We start from the raw sequence: 19,590 nt of genomic DNA, 5'->3' as shown, positions 1-19,590 counted from the left end.
TATTTATTAGAGAGACAGGGAGTGCATGCATACATGCATGTGAGTGAAAGGAGTGAGAGACAGCTGCTGAGCTCTGAACCCCACCCAGGGCTCCATCCCAGGATCCATGAAATCATAACCTGAGCTGATACCAAGAGTAGGAAGCTCAACCGACTGAGCTGCCCAGGTGCCCCATATTCCAGGACACTTCTAATGATATGATCATATGCCTACACTCCTAGTTACCTTGCTTATCATCCTTCTAAAATCTGTTTCCAGTTAGGAGTATTTTATCTAGTGTTACTGCTTTTACTTCAAATTATGAAAGCACTGGGGCTTTTTCTTTTCAAAATGTAAAATTACAGATTTGAAAGTTTTTTATATATATATTCTTACCATCACCTTTGGCATATTTGGGAGACAGAATTGTATTTTTTATTTTTTATTTTATTTTATTTTTTTTTTTAATTTTTATTTATTTATGATAGTCACACAGAGAGAGAGAGAGAGAGGCAGAGACATAGGCAGAGGGAGAAGCAGGCTCCATGCACCTGGAGCCCGACGTGGGATTCGATCCAGGGTCTCCAGGATCGCGCCCTGGGCCAAAGGCAGGCGCTAAACCGCTGCGCCACCCAGGGATCCCAGAATTGTATTTTTTAAGAAGTAATCTCTGTACCCAACATGGGGCTGGAACTTACAGCCCAGAGATCAAGAGTTGGACACTAACTGAGCCAGCCAGGTGCCCTCAGAATTGTATCTGTGTATTTTGTATAATCCTCTTCCCTGCTTCACTTTTGGTTGAGAATTCCAGATTTGGTATCTGGAATAATATATGGCACTGCCTTAAAAAATCGATTAGTGAATCTTAAAATTGTGAATATGAATTTTTTTGTAAATTGATTATGTTATTTACTTATTTCCCCCCTTATTCACACCTCTCGCTTATTACTCTTTTTACCTGTCATCAAGAATAGCAAGAGTCTGGAAAAAAAAAGAAAAGAAAAAAGAATAGCAACAGTCTGTTTGAATAGTCTTACTTTCTTTGAGAAGTTTAGAAACCTGATGGCCACTGGCAAATGGAGAAGCAATACAAATGTTAAAAGGAAAATACTTAAGACTTAGTTCTCTAACTTTTAAGATCATTATTGTGAAACTTGTACACTTCACAATTAAAAAATAACTTTATTTCTATACATTTATTTTTGCTAAAGCTTTAAAATATAGAAATGAAACACATGTTTAAGTATATACTTTTGGTAATGTTCCACAGTATAAGCATAGGTAGCATCTCAACACTTCTTTAAAATAACTTATAAGAGAAAAATATAATCAATTCAAGAAAAAGTTAGATTACAGGCAGTCCAAGGTTGTCACCTGCTGGTGAATTAGTTCATTTTTACTGAGTGTTAGGCATCTGGGTCAAGTTCACTTCAGTTTACAAAGGACTCTTCACTCCCCGGATGTCTTACTGCTGCTTGATTCCTTCACCGTAGTATGTATCTTAACCCTATAGGCATTTGAGTTTGTGGTCTTTGCTATCAGAGTTACCATTTCATGGTTACCATGAAATGTTGCACTTGCCAGGCCACTGAGTACATCAAAATTAAATAGAAGGCTACCTACATTTAAGTGAGATAATATGTAGAGAACACTTTAAAAATTGAAAGGTATTTTTTTCTGTGTCATCCAGGAGATCATAATCTCAAAATTTTAAATAGCATTTTTAACTACTTGTTCAGAAGTTTTTGTTATTCTTATTAATAGTCTCAGGGTGGACATGATCACAGTCATCAGCATGCACATGGGCATGGACATTCTCATGGACATGAATCTAAGAAGTTTTTGGAAGAATATGATGCTGTATTGAAAGGACTTGTTGCTCTAGGAGGCATTTACTTGTTATTTATCATTGAACACTGCATTAGAATGTTTAAGCACTACAAACAGCAAAGAGTAAGTATCTTTTAATGGTTTCTTCCATTTTCTGAGATCTAAAACTGAACCAAAAAAAATCATTTTCTGGCCACATGTTTAATTGTGATGTTGGTGTGTATTAAAGGAAACATTGATCTTTGCATTTTTTATCATTACATTTATCATTATAATCAGAATATAGCAGTCTTAGTTACTTTGTTGGAATTTTTCTTTTTTCTTTTTTTTTTTTTTTGTTGGAATTTTTCTAAATGACTTAAATAGGATGGAGAAAGCTATGGCCAATTTCTGCTTATTTCAAAAGAACAAAAATGTATAAATAGAAACAAATCTCATTGGTCCACTTAGGTCATATTTTCAAGTGAAAGTGGCTTTCACTGTCCTATCAACAAAAATGTTTTTCACACAATACATTTCTTTATCAGAAATGCTAATGGTAGAAGCAGTAGAGGTAAGAAGGATTTAGATTTGGGGGGGCTTTGTAGGAAGAAAATATAATGAAATGAAGGAAATCTGGATGATGAACCTCTTGGATGCTTAGACTGTTGATTAAATACCCTGCTTGTCATGAGCTGTGTTTCATGGCATATTTGTGAGAATAAGATAAATATCTAAAATAATTTTTTCCCCTAAGTAATTTCCACCCTTCCCTTTTCATAGTGGTTCATGTCTGTTTCTAAAGGTCTGTCTAGAGTACATCTCACTAACATGTTTGTGATACTAGTGCTGATTATCTTCAGTGTACTCTGTATAATATAGTCTGTCTGGAGAACATTGTTAAAGTTTTTTACAAAAAAGAAAATTCTTATATTTTGCTGGTTCACTACAGATATTTAAAAAAATCTTTTTCCTCAAGAATGAAGAATATTCATGATCATAATATATACACAGTTCACTCTGACAATACAGCTTTGTTATTTAATGTATATATTTTGTTTGTGTATGTACATATCTTATGTAAATTTTTTTGAGATAAAATATGGTTTAGAACAGAGCTCTAAACTGAGATTCAACCGGAGTGATTCTAATTCTTGCCCAGCCACAAACTAGCTGTGAAACTATGACTCATTCCTCCTGATTTCCAGTTGCTATCTAAATCTGTGGGAAATAAACCCTACTTTTCATCTGTATTTTCAGATCGTATTCTAAATAGTATATTTAATTTCAATTGCCATGTTTTAGTCTGGACATCATATTTAATTGCCTCCGAAGAAAGGGTGATAAAGATGATGTGCCAGCAAATCATCATCTGAGAAATGATAAAAGGAACTGGGAGGGATCAAAAGTAAAAGAAATCTCAAATTATTTGGTTTTTGAAGGGTGTATGGAAAGGTTGAATGGGTGATGAATAATGTGGGAGGGATGCCAAGGCGAGAGTAGCTGGAGGGAAATGAGTCAGAAGAGTGGTGATGGGAGCTGGAACTAGAGTCGTATCTAAAGGAAAGGGAAGAGAAGATGATTAAGAGAATTCTTTGAATGAGAGAATAAGATTCGATCATTGATGACCTGTAGAACTACAGATATCTTAGGGTTCATCTCCTAGTTTAGAACACAATTACATATTGGAAAGTATTGGAGAAGTTGTGGAATTACTGTAAAGCCATAATTTTCTTCAGTTGTATATACCTGCTAACGTTGAGGCAATGAATATTGATACATAATATGTACAAGCTATTAGGGTCTGTGTAATTTACAGATAACTATAAAATGTAGTCTCTCGAGAGTTCAAAATAAACAAGATTTCTGTTTTTGTAAATTAATCTTGATCTCATTTTGGCTTTTTGTTATTTTTTAAAAAGATTTTATTTATTCACAAGAGAGGCAGAGACACAGAGGGAGAAAGAAGCAGGCTCCCAGTAGGGACCCTGATGTGGGACTCGATCCCAGGACGCCAGGATCATGCCCTGAGTCAAAGGCAAATGCTTAACTGCTAAGCCACCAAGGCATCCCTGATCTCATTTTGAATTTAAATTTACTGGACGAATTGAGCAGATTTATTTTTGTAAACTAACGTAGGAGAATAGAGTCCCCAGAACACAGCAGCAGCTCTTCTGTAAATTTGGAATTGTAGGAAGTAAATGACTGAAAGGAGCACCTCAATCTAATAGTAAGGAATTCTTCAAGTATATCAAAGAAAGGAATTTGGGCAGGTAAATCACTGCATTTATTTTATGATAAATAGGACAATGAGTATAACCAAAGATGAAAAAGTATATTGCATTTTTTGAAGAAAGGGAATTAGTGATATTTGAATAGAACAGACATTTGGCCATCTGTGCAGAAGAGTCCGTTATTGGAAGGAAGCTTTCAGAGCATAAATTAATACATTAGATGCTGACCAGGTTCGGCAAGTTGAGGTTTTGAGGGTAATGATTGAGCAAGTTTTTTGGAAAGTGGACAATCAGAACCAAAGCAGTAAAACAGAATCCCAGCTAGTATTTGCATTTTCTGCTACTACTGGCTTCCCCCACGCCCCCTCCCCCCCCCCCCCCCCGGTTTTTTTCTTCTTTAATTCATGACTGCAGTTTCTTTTTTTCTCTTTAGGTTATTTCCATTACTTTCTTTTGAACATTTTATGTTTCCCCAGTTTCTGTTACTGCTGTGAAGCAGGAAAACCCACAACTTAATGGCATATAACAATAATTTATTATTTCTCTTAATTTTGTGAGGAAATTGGGCAGGATTCAGCTGTCCTGCTTTGGCCTGGACAGGGCATGTAGAAGGCCCACAAATGGTCCTTGTCTGTGTCTTGGTGCTCCTCCACATGGCCTCTTGAGGGTCTGTACTGAGGTTCTTCACAGCAACAGTTTCTTCCCTGAGCGAAAGCAAAAGGTGCCAGGCTGCCCTGAGACCGGTCCTGGAACTGTGACCCATCATCACTCTCTTGTATTCAGTTGATCAAAAGGGCACAGCTTATTTGCTTTCTTAAATTTACATAGATTGGAAATAGAAATTTATTTTTTATTTTTTTTATTTTTTGGAAATAGAAATTTAAATCGGAAGAGTGGTCAGTGGTAGTTACATAGTTATACTGATAAAGGGAAAAAGCAGACTATTAAAAAGATAGGAAAGAAACTCAAACCTAAACCATGAAGTACAATCATTAGAATTTATTAATAATTGAGGATAGATTAGATGAGAAAGAAAACTTAGCTTTATTGCGAAGCTGTGAAGAGTCCGTTGCTGATAGGTGATTTTCATAAACATTTCATTTAATCCTAAGAATCTATCATTTTTATTTTACAGATGAGTATTCTTATGCCCAAGTCTCACAGAAGTAAACTCCAAATTTTGAGACTTTAACTCAAGTGTAACTCTGATCATTATGTCACATTTAGGGAAACGGAAGATTGCATTCAACAAAACAAAATTTAGAGGAATAAATTTTATGTTTTTGGAACTTCCTATTTCCTGTACACTCTTAAATAAGGCAGATGTTAAATACATTTCACACATTTCACTTGGTTTCATATAATATGGTACTCTGTGTTCTGAGTTTCATATAATATGGTACCCCATTTTGTATTTCAAAGTAGTTGAATTGCATCTTTGAGTATTGAGGGGGCAGGAAACAACATAGAAATTTTGTTGGATATTTTATCTAGTTAGACCCCTTGATAAATTTCTAAAATAATTTTTCATATTTTTTCCTAAATATATGAATAAAGTATTACTACCAGTTTTCCCCATAGATGTTAACAAGTGAATATTGTTGCTAATTGTGGCTGCAGATTTGATACTAATACTAGATTCTTTACAGGGAAAACAGAAATGGTTTATGAAGCAGAACACAGAAGAATCAACTATTGGAAGGAAACTTTCAGATCATAAGTTAAATAATACACCAGATGCTGACTGGCTTCAGCTCAAGCCTCTTGCCGGTAGACAACAGTTCTGACTAAAGAGAAACTTTTAAAATATAAAAATCGAAATACTGCTTCTATACTGTGCCTATGTTTGAAATATCTTGTTTTTGTAACTTCCCTAATAGTAGTTTCTAACTTGTATTTCTTTAAATGTGAGTGTATCTTGTGATTTTGTTAGTGTTTTATTTATTTCAGCCTTACTGATAACTGGAATGTGGGACTAATTATATCACAGGGCAAGGAACATATTGCACTTTAGTTTACAGGAGAAAAAAAATGAAACAGAAGGGCTTTGTAAGTGGTGTACTTGTGTTATTTGTAGTTGTTGGCCATGGAAAATCTGCACGCCCTCCATATGTGATTGGTTTCGTATGGAAGACGGAGAGTGGTCTCCATACAAAAAAAGTCTCGGCTCATCCATTCATCCTTTCTGTTGCCTGGTAGTTGCTATGAGGTAGCTTACAATTTTCAAGGAAACATAAACATTTTTTTTAATCTAATTTTACCTTTTCATTTGAACTTGTGTTTCCCCTGAATATACCAATGATTTTCTTCAGAAAAGGAGCAGACAAGACTCTTAAGTGTGTACTCTGTTGCAAAATACAATTTGAGAAGTAGTAGGCTCTTTGTCACCTAATAAATAGCTTTAAAAAACTAGGTGGGAGGCCAGCCTCAATTTAAAAAAAGTACATCTCAGATGTTGTTACCACCTACGAGTTTCTGAATTTGATTCTGGTAATGATCCTAAGTCACATTTTCAGATAGGCGGAGCATTGGAGGGTGCCAGTTATTTAAAGTTTGTCTTTGTTTTCTTGAGTGATAAGAGGAGGTTAGAGTGGGTAAACTTCAAGGTTCCTTTAAGGATTTCTGAAATATTCTGGGTCCATCGTGTTGTCCTATAAATGCTGCAGTGACTTGCTACACTTTGATTCCTGCCAGCCGTTTATGACGTCCTCCTTAAGTTTCAGGGTCTTCATGCTTGCCAGTTCTCACTTTGCCTGCTCTTGGTCTCAGTGCTCTTACTTACCTCATCTGGTTCATCTTTTGGACCCTCAAAACCTCAGTTTGTTTTTTGTGTGAACACATGTGTATTTGTTTCATTAGCATTTGTACATTTACTTGGGACTTTTAAAAGACATTCACTTAAGAAGTGTCCATTGCATTGCTGTTCCGTCTGGGTTTAAGAAATTAGCTAAGAAGTATTCATTTACTTGTTGATAAAGTATATCCTTTGCTATTATAAATGTAGGAACTGATGACTCGGTCGTTTCTGAAGATCGACTTAATGAAACCGAACTGACAGATTTAGAAGGTCAACAGGAATCCCCTCCTAAAAATTACATTTGTGTGGAAGAGGAGAAAATCATGGACCATTCTCACAGTGATGGATTACATGCCATTCACGAGCATGATCTCCATGCTGCTGCCCACAACCACCACGATGAGAGTAAAACTGTGCTGAGGAAACACAACCATCAGTGGCACCACAAACATTCTCATCATTCTCATGGGCCCTGTCATTCTGGATCTGATCTCAAAGAAACAGGGATAGCTAACATAGCTTGGATGGTGATCATGGGGGATGGCATCCACAACTTCAGCGATGGGTTAGCGATCGGTAAGTGCGCTTGAACCTTGGGTTATCATTTGTTGTTCCTTAAGACCACTTTCCTTCGTCCACAGTTTTAGTACTAATATTACGAATTGGAGTACATAAGATTAACTTTTGGAGGTTAACAAGTATACTGTTATACATTACTCTAGTCATTTGATTTTTTTTTTTTTTTCCCAGAGGCTAGGTTAATGTTTTTGACAAGTTTATTTGGGGCATACAGATGTAATTTTACGGAGTTTTTCTTTGAATATATAAACAAGTGTCTGTAATACACTACTTTAATAACATTTCAAGGCATAGTCACCATATGAAAAAGGCTACCTTAGCATTTTATTTTCAAATACATTTACATGACCCTGAATATGTAATTTCAGTCCTAGATTTAATAATGTTTTTGTCTTTGAAAAGGTGAAGAAAAATTTACATGTTAAAAATCTGTTGTGCCAAAGTCAAATACTGTATTAGAATCTTGCTACTGTAAACTGATATTACCAGTTAGGAGACTATTAAATGTGGTATAAATGCATGATCTTCTTTTCCAGACTTGACTCAGAAGTAGGCTTTGGTTTCTTTCAGAAAGGAGAGGCCACGTTTTTTAATCTACCATTGCTGTCAATGTTAGAGAATAAAGAATTTTACTAGGAGAATCAAATGCATTTATAACTCTGATTTCAGTTCTCAAGATCATCAGATAAATAGTACTTTGTAGCCTGTATGCTCTAAACCCGGCAAAGTTCAGATAAGGATAGTAGCCATTTAAGTATCTTTAAATATTTCTATGAGAGAGCAAATATAATCGTAGACTTATAGGACTTAAAAATTTAGCATCAGACTTCCGCTCAAAGACTGAAATGCTGAAAAGCATTAGTACGCCCAAGCTTTTAGTGAGTTAGAAGGCTACCCTAATGGAGAAATCATCAGGGAATATTTCATTGAGTAGCTTTTTCTCTGGGGGTGATATACCCATTGTGCTTCACTTATATATTCAAAAAATACAGTGTAAGATAAGTGTTAGTCACTCAGATATTATGAAATTTAGGCAGGCAACAGAGGCTGTCCCTGTCATTATTAATGAAAATGGAAAAAGCAGAAGTAAACATCACCTGATTTTCTTTCTGTCCTCCACTTCAGGAGCAGCTTTCAGTGCTGGATTGACGGGAGGAATCAGTACTTCGATAGCTGTCTTTTGTCATGAGCTGCCACATGAGTTAGGTAATATATAACCTTAAGAATTTCACCAGATTACCTCAAACCTAAGACTTCTTCAATTATAAATGCATCTAAATTTTGGAGAGGTTAAACATAAAAATGGCTGATGGCAAATACAAATGTCACTATTCTTGTACTATATAATTTGCATTATACATGTTTAAAAATGTACATTGTTTTGTATGTTTGTATCTTTATGTATTATGTTATATCCCATTTGTTTCTTACCTTATGTTACTATCATTATGCTTTTAAACTCCATCCAGGTTATCATGAGTTAATTTAATATGTTGCTTTTACCCAATACTCAAAAGTTATGCATTTACTGCATTTTACATATTTATTAGCACCTAGTATTGGATACAGCATGCCTTTAATTCCCTGCCACCAAAGATTTTAATTTCCTGCCACCACTGTACACTGAACATCTGTAGACTTAGTGCCTTTAGGCTCCTGTGAGAACATCTTTTGGGCATGTACCCAGCAACAGAATTGTTGGGTCCTAGGATGTACGTGCCTAAGAAGAGCCATATTACTAGCCACAATGGCCAAACTAGTATAATCTCTAGCCAGCAATCCCGAAGAGTTCCTGTGTTTCCATATCCCTGCCGACACTTGGCATTAAGTTCTTTAAGTTTTGTCAACATGATAGGTGTAAAGTGATAGGATTTTGTTGTTTTAGTAGGCTCCTACTGATTTACCAATGGTTTTTTTTTTTTTTAAGTTTCTCTTCATGTGTTTTGTTTTTTTTCTATAAATTGAAAAACATTAGATGTGAACATGCATTCATCACATAGAAAATATCCAAGGGATGTGGAGATGACATTAATTAGAAAGAAAAAATAATTCCATCTTTTGAGTGCAAATAATTTCTTCATGTGCTCTTGCTAGTTTAACATTTTTCTTAAATTTGACTATGCAACATCTGTCATTTGTGTTTTTGTTGATAGTAGTACCCTTATTTGCTTACTCTGAGAAAGAGTTTATAAGTTTCTTAGAAAATTATTAACTGCTCAGAAAACGGAGAACAGTTTATTAGTGCTTACTTGGTCCTGATTCTTTAAGCCTTGATTCCATATTTAGAGTTTTTGTTCCTTTGCCAGCCTTGAGCATGTGGTCTTTTTTTTTTTTTTTTTTTAAGATTTATTTATTTATTTGTTCATGAGAGACAGAGAGAGAGGCAGAGACACAGGCAGAGGGAGAAGCAGGCTCCATGCCAGGAGCCCGACACGGGACTCGATCCTGGGACTCCAGGATCTGCCCTGGGCCAAAGGCAGGCGCCAAACCACTGAGCCCCACCCAGGGATCCGAGCATGTGGTCTTACATCTTATGTCTTGGTTCATGCCCCATCGTTTTTTACCTAAACCAGACTAAACCATCATTGTCTTTATTGTCTTTTGCTTGGATAATTTCCATAGTATTTATATCTAGTTTCATTCTGTCCAGTCCATCTCGTATACCTTATCCTAAGCATGGCTTCTCAAATGTGACTTGCTCTTTAATCAGAATTTTTCGGTTGCTTCCCTTACATAGAGCGTTAGAAGCTGAGATTCATTAGTGTTCCTCTCAGCGACCTTCCTTTCTGCCCACCTTTATAGCCTCACTCTACTTGCTATTGCATGTTTTCCACTTCACACAGACACAATTCACCAAACGTACCATGGGTGCATGAACCTGCTTCTCTGCCTCTACCTTTCTCCTCTTTGGCTTCTCTTGCTACTTGTATCCCTACTTAATCATGTTCAGAGTCTTTATTTCCTGACTTCAGGACTGTCCTCTGGTATCCCATGCATTGGTTACTTTTCCTCTAAACTTTATCACTTACTGTCAGTAGGTCTTTCTTTTGGTACTTACTATATATCCAACTTAGATGTCTTCCCCATTAAAATGTGGGTTCTTTGTGTGCAGATACTGTCTATACCCTTCTCTTCGCTTCTTTCCTATGTTAGTAAGAGAGTAATCTGCCATATTTGTATTCCGTAGCAATACAAATCAGGGCTCTCAGTTTTCATGTGAGTTATATATTGCCTAATAATTTTAACCTTCCATTTTTCTTTCGAACTTGCTTAGAGATAGACTCGGATAGTCCTACACACATGTCACAGTATACTGGGAAAACCTTCAGCTTCCCTTCCTACCCACTTACTGCTCCCTGAATGGAGTCGGTCTTGCCATTTTGTGATTATTGACAGCAGGGAGTTTGGAGATTAGGGATGGTTGCCTTCCTACCACATACTCCCTTTATCTCTCTGTAGTTTCTCCTTGAAAGAGTGACACACAGGGAATGATAGTCACATATAAAACAAATGCAGCACAGATATAATGGCTAGGTAAGGCCTTGATATCCAATGCAGAGCTCTTATAAAAACTGAATTTTAGAACTCTGCTTGGGCCAGGACTCCTCAGTGAGACATTAGACCCTAAGTCTACCTGTTTTACCCACAAACCAGAAGTTCAGGTGTTATTACTGCTATGAGAGGAAACAACAATTTAAGTATATTGAGGAGCGCCTGGGTGGCTCAGTCGGTTAAGTGTCCAATTCTTGATTTCGGCTCAGATCATGATCACACGGTCTTGACATCTAGCTCCACATCGAGCACAGTGCCTGTTTGGGATTCCATCTCTCCCTCTCCCCCAGCTCATGCACGTGCTTGCACTCTCTCTAAAAAAATAAATAAATAAAAATAAAACTTTTAAAGTATATTGAACTGTGCTACCAGGAAAGGAGTGAAACCTTAAGAAAAAGGAAAATTTCCCTCCAATGCTTAGTACCAAATCCATATAAACTCCATATTCTAGCTGTCTAGGCTCCTAGGGAAGAAAGCAAAACTGGAGGTGATATATAAAGGTAGGAAGTGTTTAAAAAAAAAAAATTGTAGAGGCTATTTTTTGCCTTTAAGGCACAGTAATGGGCACGTTGGCAAAATAGGCCGAGATGAATGCCCTACTCTGGTTATCTACTCTTACTCACTTGGAGAGGAAGAGAATCTGGAGAAAGAGGTATAGAAACATCTTCCTCAAGCTCCCAAGCAAGGGAAAGATGATTTCCCTTGATGCTGAGATAGAAACATGGCAGGTACATAGGGGAGACATCTTCTCCCTGGTTAACAGGTTAAGATATTGTCAAAGCAGCATATTATATCACATTCCAGGATAATTTATTTGATTTAAAACCCCTTTGGCCCTAGTTAAATTTTTGATTATGAATTCATAAAACTGTTCTGAGATTTTTATACTGAAGTCATAGCCTAAGGGGGAAAACGTGTTTAAATTACATTTTAATGCATGAAAAACTGACCCTTAGTAATTCCAAGCTTTATTTTTCCTCTTCTAAACAGATTGCTGTTTCTCTAATGGTGTGCCAGATGGGGGTTTTGTTCTTAGGAATGCGATAGGAAAAATTGTAGTTTTAAGCCTTAGAGTGATATACAGCTCAGGGACATTCACTCCAAGAGGTGTGCAGAAATTGAAACCATTTGAGAAAATAGAAAACCTTTGTCTCTCATTGCATGTTTGCTCTGGAGTGTGGTAATGGATGAAATTGCCTGAATTTATTATTCTTCTGTTTTTGCAAAACTTATATAGCTAAATTTAAGTAAGTTGCAGTATTACTGTTGGATTCTCTCTTACTTTTTCCCCACACTCTTTCAGTAAGGAGCTATAAAAATTTGAATAATTATTTGTAAGAAAACTTGTATAAGAACATATGAAAGGGAAATGAGATTGGGGATAATCCAGAAAGGCAGATAATCCAAACGCTCTTAACATTAAGTAATGTGTTCTAATTTAAAGAAGGTAACATTTTGATAAATAAGCGTATCTTTATTATTCAGATGCCGCTCAAGAGAGGCTATGGTGCTATCCACTTTTTCCTTTCCTCTCATGTATATTTAAGGGGTAAATAGAATTTCCAAATAAGATATTCATAATGTGCTCAATTGTCCAGGGAAAATTGAACATTCACTATATAGATTTATACACATACACAAGTATACACATACATTATTTAAGACAAAAATAAAGAATTATAAAATACACATCTGTTTTAAAAAAATCTCAATAGTTGATGTTAGCAGATGTTAACATAATTATAGCATTGGATCACATTAACAGCTTTGGCAGGCACACCTCATTTGTTGTGCTGCTAATGATATCTTTTGTCAGCAGAAAGAAAAGCATATTGACGTCTCAAAAGATGAACAGATTTGCTTGTTTGGTGTAAGTCCCAACTGTATTCTTTGATCCCCTTTTGAAATGTTTATACAGGTTCTTACTGAGAAAGGTGGAGAAAAAGGGAGAAAAATATGCAGATAGATACCTTTGATAATTTGTAGTCTAAGATAAGACAAGGACAAAGAGATTTTAAATGAAATAATTCATTCACAAGATCATTATACAGAGATGATTTATACTGCTATATATTAGCCATGAACAATTGGAAATTGATATTTTTTTATAAGGACTTTTATAATAACACCAAAAAGCATGAAATGCTTAGGTTTAAATCTAACAAAATGTACATAGAATCCGTATGGTGAGAACTGCAAATCACCACAAAATAAATCAAAGGCGACTTGAGTGTGAAGAGTGTATATGAGGTTTATGGACCGGAAGATTCAGTATCTTTAAGGTGGCAATCTTCCTTATAGTTTAAGTGCATTCCCAATCAGAATACCAGCAAGCTATTTCAAATGAGGTTTTTCAAAATTTTCTGTGGAAAGGGAAAGGAACTTGGATAGCCAGAAGAATTTTGAAAAAGGACAGCAAAATTGACTGGAACAAAGTAGAATTCTCATGTATATGCCAGAGTATTTTCAATAAAGTGCAAAGGAAATTCCATATCAAAAGGATAGTTTTTCCAACAAATGTTACTGTAGTAATTGGATATTTAGTAGCAGGAAAAAGGCCCAAAAAGCAAAAAAAAAAAAAAAACCTCACACAGGACAAAAGAACTAAAAATAGATCATTGATTTAAATTGAAAAGATCTTTTTGAAAAGAAAGAAAGTGCACACACGGGCAGCGGTGCAGAGGGAGAGAGAGAATCCCAGGCAGGCGTCATGCTCAACATGCCCAATCTCATGGCCCTGAGATCATGACCCCAGCCTAAATCAACAGGTGGACACTTGGACTAAGGCACTCAGATGCTCTTTAGATAAAAGTTTTAAAATACAGGTTTCTGGGGTGCCTGGGTGGCTCAGTTGGTCAAGCGTCTGCCTTTGGTTCAGGTCATGATCCCAGGGTCCTGGGATTGAGCCCCGGGTCAGGCTCCCTGCTCAGTGGGGAGCCTGCTTCTCCGTCTCCCTCTGCCTGCTGCTCCCCATGCCTCTGCATGCACGCTCTGTCTCTCACTTTTCTCCCAAATTAATAAATAAAATATTTAAAAATAGAATACAGGTTTCCCTTGCTATCCAAAATAGTGTCCCTGTTGAAACCTTTTGTAAGCTAAAATGGCTTAAAATTAGAAGGATTTGCTGTTAATTTATATGGAGAGGGTTTGGGGCATTCCTAGACTCACAAAATAACCTCGCAGGCTTTTTGATACCTGAGGAGACATCTTGCTGTTGGAGGCACACAACAGAGATAAAGCACAGATGCACAAAGTCTTCTCCTGGGGAAGGAGCTGGGTGGGCCGCTCTTGGCCGCTCGGGGTGCATGCCGCCTGCACAGCGGCTCACTGCAAAACAAAGGCTGTTTTCACTTTTTTTCTTTTTTCTTAAAAGGGAATATCCTCTTCAGATGTTTTGTTTGGTTTTGTTAAGGAAAGCAGGTACTAATGTAGGTCTCTAATAAAAGTGAAGTGGCTGTAATGTGAACTTTTGAAAAGTGGGGGTTACCTGTATCACTAGAAGAAAACATACAAGAATATATTTGTGTTCTTGGATTAGGCAAGTTTTCTTAGACACAATGCCAAAAGCATGATCCATTGAGGAATAAAGTAATAAATGAACTTCATAAAAATTAACTCTACACAAAAGAGACTTGTTAAAAATGAAAAGATGGTAAGGACTGTGAAGAAATATTTGGAAAATATTCCAAAAGACAAAAGACTTTTAGGAAAAGATGCAAGGAGAGTAATGTTAGGTAGAAACTGGAGAATAGCAGTCTAGAAGCCACTGGTAGATAATCTCCCAGCTAATTTTTCTGTTAATGTCTTCCTATCTGTTATAAATTAGAACTTTGTGACCATAAGAATTAAAAAAGAAAACGTCACATAAAATTAAGATCCCTTCTTTGAAAGTGTATGTATGTACGTATGTGTGTGTAATCTCAAGCCCTAGCATGGGGCTCAAACTCATGACCCTGAGATCAAGTCGTGTGCTCTTCCAACTGAGCCAGCCAGGTGCCCCCAAAATGGGTTCTTAAGGTAAAGAGATGCCCCAGTATTCCAGTAATACCTTGCACTGCTAAGTGTTCAATGACTGATTGAATGTTTGTACGTTTAGTGACTAAGACAAACAAAAGAGTTGTTCTAATTAGTTGAAATTACTGATTTTGACCCGTTAGTTTTAAGACTATTATTTCTTAGCAGTATTTGTTTTTCTAGTAAAGTTTCTGAGCACTATCTAACGTTTTTTTCTAGTGGTCCCAACTATTGACACACGAGTGAGAAAGTCTCTATTTTTACATTTTTAGTATTTTTAGAATTAAGATTAATTTTTTTCTGGAAAAACTAAACAAATATAAACAGCATACAATATTCTTAAAGAGTCTGTTACCTCTCTTCTTTCTAAGGCCATTTCCCTTTGAAAATAGGGCAGAGATCAGAGTAGAGAACTTTGTTACAGGAAGAGCAGTGACCAAGTTCTTTTTTTCTATTATGTTTTCTGATCTTTTTTAAGAAAATTACATTTCACATTCTACAGAAAAGTGACCCTTTTGATGTACATTCTTTGAATTTTAACATGTATATAGATTTCTTTAACAACCACCACTGCCGTCAGGATACAGAAGAATTCCATCATCCCAACGAGTCCCTTCATGCAGGACCTTTGTAGTCACACCCTTTGCCCACCCCTGCCTTGGGCAACCTCGGCATGTTCTTCATCACTATAGTTTTACCTTTCTGAGATCTCCTATAAATGGAATCATATATAACCTTTCAGACTGTCTTTGAGTAGCATGCCTGTTGAGATTTACTCAAGTTTTACACATATTGGGTTTAATTTACTAAATAAAAAAATAAATTTTTATAACAAAGTTTCAGTTATTAAAGGTGTTATCTTTTTATGTCAATTCTTAATTTTGTTTTCTAATTTTTTTTCCCTAAAATCTGTGTGTAAAAGCCTATGGTTGTAAAACTCTCACATTATGTCTTTACTGCAGGTGATTTTGCAGTTCTTCTTAAAGCGGGCATGACTGTAAAGCAAGCAATTGTATACAACCTCCTCTCTGCCATGATGGCTTACATAGGCATGCTTATAGGCACAGCTGTTGGTCAGTATGCCAATAACATCACACTCTGGATCTTTGCAATCACTGCAGGCATGTTCCTTTATGTAGCCTTGGTGGATATGGTAAGATATTTTGTATTTTTGTTACTACTAAATCTGTAAATAGAATGCACCTTCCAAAAAATGGAAGAAGTCTTTGGATGTAGTTTGAAAGACTATTTTTTAAAAATACATGCCCCATTTTAAAACATATGATATCCTAAGTAGTCTGTTAGAGAAAGACAATTAAAATTAAGTAGGAAGATTTCTTTGGAAATCCATTGAGATGCCGAGAATTTTTGAGCAGGGATATTAGTATTCAAAGTGTAATCATCAACATTTAGAGATAATTATATACTTTGTAGATTTTATAACATTAGGATGTAAGTACTTTGTTATTATTAGTAGAGTAATTCTTTGGGCTTGTTTTATGGCAAATAAATAATACACTTCTTAGGGAAGCCAGTCTTCTGCAGAAAGTGGTATATATTCCTAGGGATTTATGTAATTTTCCTTATTTCTGACTTTAAAGTTAACAAATCTAAATCTAATTTCTAATCTGAGATTAAGAAATATAATCTAAAATCTACATAAAACTAGCAAATAGTTTTAATTTTACCTTCGTATCTTAAATATGTTAAATATTTGTAGAACTAGCATTTTGATTAATTTTTGTCTTTGGATATTATGTTCACTTTTCCTCCTGATTGGATCTGTTAGTCTCATTTCAAAATTATATAACCTTAATCTTTAATCACAGAATTATTGTCTGCTTGTAGTAGAAAGTTTAGAAAATATTAACAAAAAATAAAAACCGTTGACCTTCTATACCTAGAGTTCGCCATTTCCTGGTCTTGTCTTAGACTCCAGCACTTCACTTCCTGTCTCCATGCCCAGCCTGTTACCTTACTTCCTACTTAAGGAGAATACTGAAGCCTTGGAGACAACTTCCCACCTGTTCCCATCACCATTTCTACTCCTCTCTTCTCCTCTCCTCGCTGATGTCAGCTCCTTACAGCCGCTCCCTGGAGCTTGTCCCTTTTTACTAACTCCCTGAAATTCTCCCCTTTCTGTGTCCATTTTCCCCTCTCTGCTGGATCATTTCTATGAGCATTTAAACCTCCTGTACTTCTCACCTACAGAGGTAGGAGGGAGGGATTTTCTTAACTCCAGCTTCCATTCATTCATTCATTCATTCATGAGAGAGACAGAGAGAGAGAGAGAGAGAGGCAGAGACACAGGCAGAGGGAGAAGCAGGCTCCATGCAGGGAGCCCGAAGTGGGACGGATCCTGGGTCTCCAGGATCAGGCCCTGAGCTGAAGGTGGTGCTAAACCACTGAGCCACCAGGGCTGCCCTCCAGTTTCCATTTTAGTCCTCAACTACCGGTTTTTCTTTCTTTGTCATGCAAATCACCCTTATTTTCTAATTCTCTTCTTTCTTGAGTCTGGCCTCAACAGGTGTCCTCCCCAACTGCTGGGCCAGATTGCTTTTGTTACATCTCCATTGTTACTGGCTCACCACCTTTCTGGCCTTTCTCAGCTTGTTTTCTGACCTTCCTCTTCTCCCCACCTGTAAATGCTGGTGAGGGCCCTCTAGGTAATATCATTTAGTCTCATGACTTTAAAAATTTAATGGCCAGTAATTCCTACATTTATGTCTTTAGCCCAGACCTTTTCTTTAACTCCACCTGCTTCCCTGAATGTCTGCCAGGAACTGTAAGCTTAGAGTATGTTTAGAGCCCAACTCTTGAGATTTGCCAGCCTTAACTCATTGGACCAGCAACTTCTATAGGGTTCTCTGTCTTATAAATGATGGTTCCATTCTTCTGGTTGCTCAGATCAAAACCCTGATTATTATTCTTTGACTCAGCTCTCTTCTCTGTCTGCTCCACCTCTGGCTCATCCTAGGTCCTGGGAGACCTCCGCTTCCTAACTACCTCTGCTGTCCCCGTCTTCTAACTCTCCCTGTTTCTGCTGTTGACTTGTCTACGACATTGAGTCAACAGTCTTGTCACCTAAGTGCTTCAAACTCTTCAATGGCTCCTTGTGAATTCCTCTCCCTCCTCTTGCCTCTCCTTCATTTCTTTTTTTCTTTTTTAAAATATTTTATTTATTCATGAGAGACAGACAGAATGAGGGTGAGAGAGAAAGAGGCAGAGACACAGGCAGAGGGAGAAGCAGGCTGCATGCAGGGAGCCTGACTTGGGACTCTGGGACTCAGTCCCGGGTCTCCAGGATCACGCCCTGGGCAGAAAGCGGTGCTAAACCACTGAGCCACCCAGGCTGCCCACTCCCTCATTACTCTGACTTTACCTCATCTTCTCTCCCTTGCCCCCAGGAGGTGCACACTGCCTCAGGGGCCTGGCTCTTGATGGTCACTCCATGTGGAATATTTTGCCTGCAGACATCCTCTTGGCTGGCTCCCTCACTCCTTATGAAGCTTCCCATCTAAAATTTCAACCTCTACCCCTCTATTCCTATTTTACTTTTTTTCTCCTTTGCACTTGTATCTCGATCTATTAATAGCACACTAAGCATTTTATTTATTGAGCTCATTGTATCCCCTCTTGGATTAGTTCTGGGAGGGTAAGCTTTTTTGGTAGTATTTCATTTACTCCTAGAGAAGTAGGTCACAGTTAGTTGAATGAAAAATGAATGAGTTAATTCTTATACTAGGAAGCTGAAGATGTAAAAAAGAAGAAAGATAATCTTTACAGTAAGGACTTAAAGTCTAATGAAGAAGAAAAGTAGCTATTAATTAGAATTCTTCTGATAATGGCTTATGATAGAATAGTGCACCATGTTTGCGGAACTACGGAGAGAGGCTGGCTAAAAATGGGAGGGAAAATGAGGGAAGTTTTTCTGGAATGGGAAATCTGAGCTGAATCTTAAAAGCTACAGAAGAGTTTATTAGAAGCAAGAGGAAAGGGCAAATGAGAAAGCAGAGTAATGAATAGCATTGTTCCTTTAACCAGTGAGTCTACTCCTGGGACTGTATGCTGAGGAAATAACCTAACATGACTACTGCTAAGAAAACAAGCAAACAAAAATAAAACTGTATTAAAGTATTTTTGCAGCAGCATTTGTAATTTTCCAATTACATTGGAAACACCCTAAATGTCAAAGAGGGAAAACTACCCACATATATTTTAGAATTTTAATGACAAATTTTTTTTTTCTCATGGTAAGTGGAAAAATAAATGGATTAAAAAATTACATCCACCGTCATCAGATAGATGTTGGCCAGATAATGAGAGTCACATAAAATTCAGTGCTATAAAAAAAAAATGAGAATTTATCTTGTAAGTTTTGAGGAACCATTACAAGGTTTAAGCAACAATGACATGATATTTTTGTTTTAGAAAGACCCTGACTAGAGAGGTTTTCATTCATTTACAGTTATTCAGTATGATAGCGAGAGTACCAGCAGTTTTAGTTTGAGGTATCTTTCAGACTCCAAGTGGAAGTGTCCAGCTGGTTTTCAGGGCTCTGGATAGTAGCTGTTTATCAGCCAGTTTGGAAGCACTGTTGCATTTTAACAGGTATGGCTATACCAG

At 36.8% G+C, this 19,590-nt stretch overlaps 1 protein-coding gene across 6 annotated transcripts in view; it reads left to right on the top strand.

The window, feature by feature from the left end:
• The window catches only part of SLC39A10 (solute carrier family 39 member 10), a 136,538-nt gene that overhangs the window by 112,493 nt on the left and 4,455 nt on the right, over positions 1–19,590 (top strand). For all 6 annotated transcript variants that reach the window (XM_077884755.1, XM_077884760.1, XM_077884756.1 and 3 more), the window contains 5 exons: positions 1,744–1,932; positions 5,672–5,792; positions 7,027–7,395; positions 8,524–8,604; positions 15,927–16,117. In XM_077884755.1, the coding sequence (XP_077740881.1) occupies positions 1,744–1,932; positions 5,672–5,792; positions 7,027–7,395; positions 8,524–8,604; positions 15,927–16,117 (951 nt within the window). The remainder of the gene's footprint in view (positions 1–1,743; positions 1,933–5,671; positions 5,793–7,026; positions 7,396–8,523; positions 8,605–15,926; positions 16,118–19,590) is intronic.

This window comes from Canis aureus, chromosome 36 (genome assembly GCF_053574225.1).
Source record: "Canis aureus isolate CA01 chromosome 36, VMU_Caureus_v.1.0, whole genome shotgun sequence".
NCBI classification, from domain to species: Eukaryota; Metazoa; Chordata; class Mammalia; order Carnivora; family Canidae; genus Canis; species Canis aureus.
The sequence above is the reverse complement of the archived record's forward strand: the minus strand, read 5'-3'. Positions and strand labels throughout refer to the sequence as shown.